This window comes from Anser brachyrhynchus (assembly GCF_964034855.1).
Source record: "Anser brachyrhynchus genome assembly, chromosome: 1".
In the NCBI taxonomy this organism is placed as follows: Eukaryota; Metazoa; Chordata; class Aves; order Anseriformes; family Anatidae; genus Anser; species Anser brachyrhynchus.
Genome location: NC_137694.1, coordinates 128,299,593 through 128,311,711, shown reverse-complemented (window position 1 = coordinate 128,311,711; position 12,119 = coordinate 128,299,593). Strand labels below are relative to the sequence as shown.

General features: G+C 37.6%; 1 protein-coding gene across 9 annotated transcripts in view; it reads right to left on the bottom strand.

Moving 5' to 3' along the window:
- Window positions 1-12,119, bottom strand: part of SMPX (small muscle protein X-linked) — a 40,839-nt gene that overhangs the window by 25,011 nt on the left and 3,709 nt on the right. For 7 of the 9 annotated variants that reach the window (XM_080588081.1, XM_080588078.1, XM_080588077.1 and 4 more), the window contains exons 2-4: window positions 11,917-11,976; window positions 7,943-8,032; window positions 3,934-4,084 (exon numbers count right to left, since the gene is read on the bottom strand). In XM_080588081.1, coding sequence (XP_080444207.1) covers window positions 3,947-4,084; window positions 7,943-8,032; window positions 11,917-11,955 — 267 coding nt within the window. In that variant the 5' untranslated portion in view covers window positions 11,956-11,976 and the 3' untranslated portion in view covers window positions 3,934-3,946. Of the gene's footprint in view, window positions 1-854; window positions 2,924-3,933; window positions 4,085-7,942; window positions 8,033-11,916; window positions 11,977-12,119 lie in introns of those variants that run through there. The other 2 variants (XM_080588079.1, XM_080588083.1) reach the window with 1 other exon arrangement.

Below are 12,119 nucleotides of genomic sequence, written 5' to 3'. Positions count from 1 at the left end.
TGTTAGTGGGCAACAGCCCAGGCATAGCTTAACAACCTTGTCTGACCAAATTCTGAGTACATTTGTAATTGGGATTGAAATGAGAGCTTTCTCCAAACATGTCCAGAAGACAATGCCAGAGTAAAGGATATAGAAAGAACCCAAATATTCTATGAGTTCTGGTACTAACTGGCTGCAATTAATACAAACTATACTTAAGAGAAATGACAATTTTTGCTCAATCATTATTTTCATGTGCAATCACCATGCTAGTTATCACATAAGGTATCACAACAATCAGTAACAAATCACAGCCATAGCAGGCTCCTTTTGTCAAATTAAATGCTTCCTACAATGGCTTTCTCAATAGGACATATACTTAGCCGATTAGTGTGTGCTATTGTGTTGCTATTTTATTTTGTGTATGTTTCACTCTTACGCATGTAGAAATGTGCATATACAAAGGGAGCAGCAAAAAAAATGTAGACAGAGAAAATGAAAATGAATCACAACTCATTTGTATACTAAAACTGACTCCATCAAACTCATCGTCTACAGTTCCATGGAAGAAAAAAATTTCATTACGACAAAGCAGAATATGCTAATGAGTTAATTATAGATGATAGACCAGCAGTAAGGGATGACTACTGGAATATCTTAACTGATAAGCACTTTATGACCTTCACTGGATCCAGCGTTATGACATTTTACTAATTATATCCCTCCCACAAACTGTTAGACTCACAACTATGATTTTAGTAAGTCTCTCAATATTCCCTAATTTGGTGAAAGAGCAAAACCAAAAATATTTAACAAAAGTTACTCTAAACTACAAATTATGCAGGAGTAGATTTGTAAATAATGGACCAACATACTGTTATTCATTTTTTATTTTTGCTGATAGGTTTGCACTCTAAAACCAAGCAAGAAAACATGGATCAACATTTAAACAAAATTGGCCACGTTGACTTGCAATTTACTGAAACTATCCATTGGCAAATGATAATACTAAAAGGAAGTGTTAAAAATAATTGCTGTAGTTATAAAACCTTTGATATTTTTGACGTTTTTATGTATATTTTTGATACTCTTATGATATTTTATTATAGAATCACAGCATAATGGAAATTATCCAGAGAATTTGGAGTTATTCCATCAGTTTCAGTGGGTACCTACAGCATACCATGAGAAATACAAAAAATACCAACAAAGGGAAATCCCTCGACTGTGAATATCTGAAGAGTTTATTGTACTGATGTGAGAGAGAATTCATTTCCAAACAATGAAATCCAAAGAATGCACTCATTTATCAGTATGCACTCTGCACAGACATATTCTATTGACCAGTCAATGTACCATTCTTTAGAGAGCATCACATCTAGAGGATGGTCAGTAACCCCTTCTTGGACATGAAGCAACATATCAGGCAGATGTGAGTATGGACTTGTTGCAAAAAAAGATAATCTTCACTGGCTTGGAATGGACAGTCATAAAACAACTCACTGACTACATCACATTTTATATAAGGCTGCAGGCCATGCCTAAAACAACGGAACTGATGAACATCCTGTATGGGACACAGCCCTTAGATTAGTCTTTTAGTCCCTTAGATTAGTCCTTTAGATTAGATTAGTCCCTTAGACTAGTCCTTAGATTAGTCCTTAGAAAGATACCTTTCCAGGCTGCTGTATATGGCAAGTGATTGATTTACATTTCAATTTTATGTAGAATTTATGCATATGCTTAGTTCTGCACTGCAACTAAAACTGAACTCCTAGTCTCCAGTGAGTACCGTGTCTGAAAATCTTACAGAAATTAAGTTTTCAGATGTGATCTGTGACTGTACTATCCAAAATCTAGAAAGCGGTATTTCTCACATTAGCCAGATAAATAGGTAAACGGTGATCATATTTAGCATCATTGCAGGAATATCTGGAATCAGAAACACTCCACTGTTTATCTCCTGGCGGAGACACCTCCAATCAATCACACGCACTTACAATGAGTAATTACTTAATGGCTGAATGTGTGCAACCTCTGATCACCTCCTGCTCCCAGCTGGACAATGTTATTTCACACAACCATTCCCTTTTGCCACCCTCCTGTATTTCAGAGTCCCCTCACCCTTTCCTCCTTTCTGCCCTTTCCATGAATGATGTGATCAGCCATCCCATCTGTGTCAGCGTTGGGACCTGATAATCAAATACAACATCACAAGAAGGACGGAGACAGAAATGACTTCATAATGACCTCACAGCTTTCACTTTCACTTTGCTGATCTTCCTGTAGAAATCTTTTCTTTACAGTGAATCTCTGCATGTGCCCTAAATGTTTTTGTCAGACTCTCAGAAGCTAATTATAAAATAACAGTTTTAAACATTGAAAATAGCAATCACCTGAGACTAAATATGGGGTTAAATTTCTATCTAAATATCTCTTACACAAAAAAATAAATTAAAAAAATCTTTAAAGCCTCACATTAAAAATTCATATTTCTCTGGGCACTGCTTTAGTGTGATGATGACAGTGTTACATTTTACAAAATGTTAATCTTCCTTTTCCCAAGTTTCCTGAAGAGAAAGACTCTGTTGTTGCTTCAAAAATAACATGCACATTATGGCAGAGCTGGTTAAAAGTAAGAAAAAAATAAACATATTTTCCCTCTAAATGGCATATTTATGCTGCACATAAAAAATAAATTAACGTACAGTGTGTATTGGGACAATTCACTCAGATTATACGCCACTTCTTTCAAGATTCCTGGACCACACAAGATTCCTTCTGTGTTCACAGAATCCTTTTGCACTGCTTTTTATTTTCTCTCCTTTAATGTTTCTGTGCAGTAAATTCCAGATGATGTTCTTTTACTCAGCTTAGCTCCTCTGTCTCTCTTCATGATAAAAAGGACTTGTGTCAGGCACAACTGGCAATTCAGATGACTACTCTGTGACACAAATATATTTCTTACTGTTGTTGTTTGTTTTGTATTGAAACTTCTCTATACAGCTGAACTTTCATTATAACTTCATCTTTACTGACTCAGGCTTTTCAAAGAAAATAAAATGATAATTTCATTGATGGAAAACATTATTAATTATTTTATAGCTCAGAATGTAAAACAACAGAGGTTTATTGGCCTTGTTTGAAATCAGATTAAAATAATTCTGAAATCTGCGTTAACATGCAAGGCCCTGCACTTGGGTCAGGGCAATCCCAAACATGATTACAGGCTGGATGACAAATGGATAGAGAGCAGCCCTGTGGAGTTGGGCTTGGGGGTTCTGGTGGACAAAAAGCTCAACATGAGCTGGCAAGGTATGCTTGGAGCCCAGAAAGCCAACTGTATCTTGGGTTGCATCAAAAGTGTAGCTAGTAGGTTGAGAGAGGTGATCCTCAAAGATATGGTGCACGTCCTTGGGTGCCACAAGTGGCACTGGGTGCATTTGTGTGATCAAATGCATGGAGCCATTACTATGTTAGCTTTGAATTACAGAAATAAAATAATATCCAATCTCTAATGTTCTAAAGGAATTTTTAAAAATACTGACCTACTTGTCCCTCACTGTAATAAAATTATTTGCATTGTAATACATCTATTAGTAGTTAGTGTACAAAAATACAAGTCCTGTATTCAGCAGAACTGGACCTTGTGCTTGTGAAGCATGAAGATAGTATTTGTTAGCTGGCTTCAAAATAATAGCCAAATACACTTTTTGTTAGGTAGGTTAATGGGTGCCATGTGTCATCAGGTACAGTCTCCTGCATGCTCCTTTTTAGAAATAAAGAAGTATTCCAAGGATTATGAGACCTCTTCTACACATTATATTTTGTCTTTGAAAGGCGGAATGTGATTCCAGGTCCTTTTTAATTTTTGAAAAGACATCTTTTGACATAAAAATGTTTCTGGACCAGCCTGCTTTTCCTAGAGCTATGCAAAGAACCTCTCTTACTCACCTGCTTGTTCCAACTACTGTTCAGCTCTGGGGACAAATTTCAGCTCACTCTTTACGTTCTGAATCTCTGATAAGTTGACAGCAGGACCTGGAAGTTTCTTAGCCCCTGGGAGATGCTTCTTTTCTTTCTCCTCCTCTGTAGCAGGAACACTCTGCACAAAAGGATATCAGTGACCTTGCTGCTGCAATAGAAAATTCTTGAGCATGAGCATAGGTCAGTTATTTGAGAAACAGAAAAGGATGTTTTTATACTAAATTCAATCACAATGGAAACCTCTGAGGGGAGGGGGGCAGGAAGAGATGGAAAATTCTGTTGGTTGTTGTCCTGAATATCTAAACACTTTACAAAAAATATTTAGAAGGTGCTCGGTGCAGAGGAATATGGATCTTTTTGTAAATGGTTAAGAATTTACAGTGTTGGATCGTTAGCATAAAATTAACTGAGTGAGGTATTAAAGACAATTCCCAGATCTTTCATTTTTTAGAGAAAAAAAAGCTGAAGAACCATTTTTATTATCCAATTTCTTACAGTCTCATAGGTGCTGGCCAAATGGGGAGGAAAAACATCACGCATTTCCCCAGCTCTGGAGACCAGCTATGATAGTAGGTTATGGACCCCAGAAGCTCCATCCAAGCTCAGCTTGAGTTTATGTTTAATTTTTCTTAACCTCATTGGTAAGAACAGAAAAAAATTTGTCACTATATTTCAATTTAAGGTAGTCCCTAATGGCTATTTTGCTGACACTGTAAAAATAACAGCACTTAACACAAAAACAGCACTTAACAGCGAGCATCTCAGCTAATTTCCTGATGGACCACAGCTTTTCACCCTTTGGTACTTCCTCTGATGTACTATTGCTCCTAGGTGAGGTAGAGCATATATTTTAGACTATTTCTGTTCTACACTGAGCGATATTTTGAAGGAGTAGCTTTCCAGTAGGGAGTTTAAGGTCTAGCCAGTCTGTTCTGTATTTTGTACAGCAAACATACAGGGGGAATCATGTAGGATTAGAGGTGAATGAATATTTTACTGCCAATAACTTCACAATGCAATTATTATTTACTTATTTTTAATTACTCTGTGAATGTCTTCTTGGGATGGGCTTTTTGTAGTTTGGAGTTAATTTAGTATTCAGATGTATTAGCCTGTGATCAGCCTGTTCCTAATATTTAACTTCATTTTTAAAATTTCCAAGCTATCTGTCAATTATTATTGGTCAGTAAAAACCCTTTTTCCTATTGACTAAAGGACTACATACTACTAAGGAAGCAGACTTTTACAATGTCAAGTAGCAAATAAACAAAGAATTGTAGAAAACTGACAGTTTCTTCTTACCTGATCTTTCAGAACTTTCTATAGATCAACATAGAAAACTGCAGCAACAATTACGTTGCTTGGCTTATTAAATTTGTATTATCTTTTCCCACTTTTTAGCTAATATGATGTTAGTTAATATAACCTAATATTAATTAACACCATTATACTATTGTTTCTGTTTTGATAATTTAAGATCCCAGTCGGTAGTCCTGCCCCAGCCACCACACGTACTGTCTATTATCTAGCTTAATAATCTGACATCTGGGAATGGTGGCAAAGCACAACAAGAGAATAATTAGACTGACACAAAAGGTGTTTGGAGGGATGCACAAAATTGTATCAGTAGTCAGAAGTGTCATGAGCTTGTTTTGTTTCCATTTACAGTTTTCCTGGACAGCTTGCTAATCTAAAAAACAAAACAAAACAAAACAACCACCATTCTAAAAAGAACACAGTTCTTACTAGTAGATAGCAGACACCATGTTAAAAAGACTTTTTCAAGTCCTTTGCTATAGCATTCCTTCTTGTAGTACAAATAGTGTAAACTTTGACCATGTTTTGGAGATTTTGCATTCCATAGATCCATGTTAGTTTTCCATCCCAGTCTCAGGTGTGTGCTATTTATGACTGCATCTCTCCCTAGATCACTCACTCTGTGAGCAAGGAACAGCTGAGATCAGACCTCGGCCTTCAGTTTTATTGAAGGAAGTCTGCAGATTGATTTAGATGTATGACATGAGTTAACAAATACATGCATGAAAATGCTCTGACGGAAGAAAAGTTATATTCTCAAATTCCCACCTCCCATTTCTTTTGCATGTTAACATGTCCTCTCCTTTGACCTTCAAAAATATGCAGTCCCCTGAGACCACACCAACCCATTGAGTAAGAGCCATATTTCCCTCATCTCCTTTGCCAGGGTTTTAAAATACAAAGAAAAATGCTAAGGACTGTTAGCAAAAGGTGTATTTGTCTAAGGCTGCTTTAAGGACTCACAAGCTCTATTGCAAAGCTTAACAAAGTGGTAGCATTTTTATTCTATTCACATGAGAAGAGCTGTCTCTGTAGTCTCTGCTACCACTGGTTTGGTTGAATATTGACTATAAAACCAGGAGCAAGAACTTTTATTCCATAATGTCTATCTCATGTATAGCGCTCACATAATTGTAAAGCAAAGCAATATTCAATTACCCAACCAAATCTAATTATCAGCACTTGTCATTTATTTTATTTCTCAAATACCACCAGAATTCACTCAGACAACATTAGTTGCTACTTAATAACTTGCATTTCTCCACCAGTTTAATTACTGCAGAGAGAATGTGGTTTGATTTCTTTCAGGGGAACAGTATGTGTTTAAGGTCACTTTCTATGTTTTGTTTTGTTTTCTTTTTAATCTTCTTAAAAAGGAGTTAAATTGGGCTGAGTTTGTTTTCTTCAGAATAATTCTCTGTAAGCAGAGCACTATTTATATCAAATATGTTGAAATTCGGAAAACAAACCTGTCTGATTTAGACTGAAAAGGAAGAATTAGCTATTATGCAGCCAAAACCGTCACTGATAAGTGCCTATACCATGTTGGAAGGAGCTGATGATTTGTCCAAAGCAAACCTGGTTGTTTCTAGTTGGGGGCTGCACCACCAGCACTGTCACTGTGTGCCTGGAGTGAAGTGGCTGGTTCCCTCCTTCCTGGCCCTCAGGGCTCTGCTCTGTGTGAGGGCAAGGCTCCCTCCAACCACGACAGCCCTGCTTCACCCAGAGCATGGCTGAGAGTCCGCCCAGCAGAGTCCTGCCAGAGCCAGCCTGGCTGAATGGGTCGATCTGAGCCTCCCCTGCCCTTGGCTCCAAGGAGCATCAGCAGCTCTGGCCCAGCAAGACCAGTTCTGAGGTGGGGATTATGCAGCCAGACTAAGCCACCTGGCTAAGAAGCCCTAAGCACCCATCTTACTTATGTCTTTTTCTTATTTGCACTATTCCTGTTTCTCCACTGTTGGTCTTAGTTCTTATTTATTATAAAAGTTCCTAGTAGATAAGATGCTTTAATATCATCCAGAAACATGATATCTGTGATCAATGTTGACTAAAGAATAAATTTAACTTCACGTTCAAAACTCAATGTTAAATACTTCCAGTAAACATCGCAGCACAGAATTTAATCTGTCAAGGAGTATTTTCATGCTTCTGCAGGTTCACAATTTCTGGTTTTAATTTGCAAACGTATAGTCTTCACATTCAATCTCTACTTATTGACAAATAATCCCAAAAGGTCTCCAAATGTTGGGTTTGAAAACCTGTCTAATATTGTTAAGCTGAAACAATAAATTACATCACAGGGCAGTAGGTAGCAATAGACCCTTCCAAAGCCTTCCTATAACTTTTCCTGCTGTATTTCACCAATTCCAGTCTAGATAAATACTGCTCATGAAATCCTGACAGCAGATATCATCCTGTTGCTTAAGTGGAACTACATACCCTTGAAACAGCTCCTATACAGGCCTCAGCATCAAAAACAGAATGGTGTATATAGGAAGCCTTCAGTAAATGGCCAGTTACTCCCATGAATGATCCCTGTATGTCAGCTGCGGTACCTAAGATTGGTAGGTAGTGCTCTAAGGTTGATTTAAAAGCTTTCTTACATTAATGGTAGGGACTCCCTTAAAAATAAAAATCAAAAAGCACCCTTTTTTCTTACCTCCTCCACTTCTTCAGGTGTTAGTTCTTTTCTTTTATGAGGGTGGCCTGCACCAGGTCGAAATGCTCCCATTGGGATGTTAATATTAGCCTGCGAGAAGGAAATTAGGATGTGTATAACAGCAACCGATAGATAGATGCACAATGGTAAGTGGCAAAACTCCAAAGGGGTGCAACCAGGGTACGGACATCATTGTGGTTTCTGAGCACTTACGGCATCATCACTATACTCCCATGGTGAGGGCAGAAAACATTGCCTATGGAAGAACAGCAAAAATGTATCTGTTTCCTCATGTGACCCAGCCTGGCTTATTTTAAAAGTCAAATGATGTGATCAACTAAATGCACAAATTATACCTATTCTTATCTCGTGATCTCAGAAGAGAAGCTGCTCGTAGGAAATGTCATCAAAATATCATGACTCCCACTTGTAAAACCAGCGGGTGAATCGGTAATGTTATTGAGAGTAAACAGAGAACCTTCAAACAGCGACCTGCTTTATTGTCGTTTACCATCTGACTGGTTTGCACAAAATGAAGATGAACAATCCCCTCCTTCTGCTCAAATCCTGGCCCTGCAGATCGTGCCCCAAATTGGGTAGCCACAGGAACACAGCCCACTCTTCTTAGTACCAACAAATGTTCTGGCAGCTGCAATCCAGCATCAAACAAATTAAGAATCCATTTGCCAAGAAATAAACACCTTTCCCTTTTTTCATTTTTTTTCACTTTTATTTATGTACAGTGATGTTACCATCTCAGTGGGGCTGGCAAATGTCTGTAGAGCTGTGTATTTTATAGACAACTGGGCATTCATTTCGTATGCTTTTTCACTGAGCTTTAGTTTATATATTGCAAAACCTTTCAGCTGCACTTATTAAGTTCCCAGGAGACAAGGCATTTTCAGCCTCACAGTACTTAACCCATTATTTCATTTATGAGTGGAAAAAACCTGCTCTGCTCTTTTTAATTTTAAGCATCTCCCCAGCCAGGCGCTGGTATCTCCAGTCAGCTGCTTTTTTTGGAATAGGAAACAGTTTAGTGCTTTACCGAGAGCGTGGCCGTACAGGTTTGCAGAGCTGAAATATCAGAACTATTCCCAAGACAGATCTCTCCTCCTGGTGCTTGTTTTGAACTCGGTCATCCGTTCCCCTTGGAGTCAATAAAGCAGAAGTCAGCCTCCCACTGCCACCTGAGGCTGACCACAAAACCCTAATTCTGATACCTGGTCCTTGCATTTCCTACTGTGACTAAAAATGGTTCAGGAATAAAAATAAATCAAGTGCCAGACTGCTAATTAAATTAAATAAGCCATTCTTTGCTCTGCTTCAGCATTTTCAGAGTGCTCTGTGTCACACTACAGCGGTTTGAACTATTTTATCTGCAAAGTGCATTCACTTCAGAGTTTGGACAAGACATAAAATATTAACTCGGCAAAACAAGCAGCCTTTAAGACACAGTTTAACACTGTCTGGATCTGGTAACACACCACACTATAACACACAATAAATTAAAATATTCCTAGTACAAAATAAAAGTGTGCCTAATTTCCTAGCAGCTCCTGACCAGAGATACCAGAATCCTGAGCCATAAATCTCCCTCTTAATCCAAGGCCAGTCCATGCCAGTGGATAATCTGCTGTGTTATGGGTGAGTGGTGGACTAAGTCCTGTATGCCAGTGCAGCTCTGCAAGGACTGTGCTGTGCTGTGATCAGCACAAGTGTGCTGTTGTGTTTTTAAAATCCTCTTCGGAGCTCTTGCAACGTGGCTGCTGGGATGGAGATACGAGTCTTGGTGACCTCTTCTTTGCCTGCTTCTCCATCTGGTAAATTGCTAAATAGGACATTTTTTGTTCCACACTCCTGAAGGAAGCTGTAAATAATAATTGCTGTAGACAGACTTTGTAGATGTGGTTATTATTTTTAATCACACTGATTCTTACTGGGCTTGCATCTTTCTTTGTTTCTGGAAAGTGCCTACCATATTTTGGATGTCATTGTAGTTTTCATGAGTGGAAATGTGTACTCATCTACTCTACTAAGATCTTTCTGAATGGACTTAAGGAAAAATATCTGTAAGCATGAAATACAACATAAATTTCTGATTTGTCTTGATTAAACCGATATTTAGAGATTTGTTGGTCTCCCTTTTTCTTTTACAGAGAGAAGGCATCTAGATTAGGAACTTCTGGATCTTATACCACTGGTAGCCAAGCATGAGCTTAGGGACTCCAGTCTTCTGTTACCCCAAACTACTCTTGGGAACCAGCTGCTACCCTTAGCTCTCCCACGTCTGTATTTAGTGGCTGTGGGCATGTGAAACCTTTAGTGTATGTCCAGTACAGTCAGAAAGAAGCCACTTCTGACACGGAGCAACATCGGATACTTCAGTCAGTAAGGTGGCATTACATTTCCATCACTGTAGCACTATGTTTATCCTCCAGGGGATGTCGATTCTACTATAATAGCACCTAATGGCAAAGGATCCTAATATATGAATCACAATATATAAAAGTAATGTGACATTTTGAGTCACAGTTCTCAGAGTTTTCAAAAAGAGATAGGCATCAACTCAAGGGCATGTCTCCCTGCTGGAGCAACCTTTGACACAATGTTTAATAGATTTATTTAAGTTTGTGCAGTAGTTTTCCTAGGGATTCAAATTGCCTTTGCAAAAATTAAAGTTTCTTAAAATATTAAACTTATTGCACTTTCTTAAGAGACAAACTAGATGAATTCATTCACATTTAAAAGTTGGAAGGTCATCAGAAAACTAAAAAGGAGTTGCTACTTAAAGGAAAAGAGTAAACCGAATTCATTCCTTAAAAACCATTGTACATACCTATGAAGTTTAAATGTAAAATGTAAACACTTTCAAGCTAAAAATTATCTACAATTTTTCATTAGTCATACAAACATTTCCATAGCCTCTATATGAGGCACAATTTCAACTGAGTGAAATCAATGGCTTCTGCTAATTTCAAATGAATTAGTATGGTAGCTTGAATGTCTCTTCCAGTACTCTTGATGATGATGATGGTCAGAATTAGCATTTTTATGTTGCCTTGACACTTCAGTATGCTGTGTAGCCACTGGGAAATTAGTCTTGATGCCCCAATCCACTAGTTTAGTATTACCTTGGGGAAACAGACGGTAGGTCAGAAATTCTGTTTAGTGCTTCTTACATATTTTCAAAGGAACCTGAACTCATGGGAAAAGTTGATTGCAAGTGCATTTTACAGAATACATGGAAATTCTGCACAATTCTGCAGCTCACTAATTATTTTTGCTTTTAGAAAAGAATCAATGATAGCATGACTTCAATGCAGTTTAGCTACTTTATGATGATGCTGGGATAATTCTACAGGTGTTTCTTTTACAAGCATGTAACAATAAACTTCACCCTTATGAGCATATGCCATTTGAGGAGGTATGTGACATACAAGATTTTTTCTGATGAAAACATCAACTTTTCTCTCATTTCATTTTGGCTTTAAAATGTTTTTAAATAAATATTGGAGTTTTTTTTTTCACTGAGGAAATGCAGAAATGAAAAACTTTAATTAGCTATGCCATCTTTTTAGCCTTCAGTTCTTTCAAAATTACATAAATTCCGTGGAAAATCCAATAGTTGCAAGAATTAGTTTTACTCATAATGCTGATTGGTTTTGCAAAAGTATCACCATGTTTTACTTAGCTGATACACCAACAGACATAAGCTAACATTGGAAAGAACATAGAAGCAAGGAAGCAAGCAAACAGCCTGTCTAATCTGTCTTTTTCTCAGCTTAGATCATAAGATGCTCTTCAGGTCAACATTTTTCAATGCTTTCATAACTACCAAGCTTTTCACTTTGAAAGAATAATTCCCAGTTAGGACTTCTGCAGTGTTTTGTATGATCAAAATGCAGTTGTCAAACAATGAAGGTTGAAATTTATTATTTTATTGTATTAGAAACATAAATACTGTCTCTTACCTGAATGGCTTTGACATGTGACGCTGGCTGCTTTGACATTTTTAAGACAGAGTCTTATCCCTGCAAGCAAAATGGGAAAGTGTTACAGGCTCTGACATTCTGATAGCTAGGAGAGATAAACTAGAACTTAACCCATGCTGCTTCTTGATAGGCATCCATTTCACCTGCCCATCTCCTGTTTCTGTCTCAGTTTCAGGGTTGCT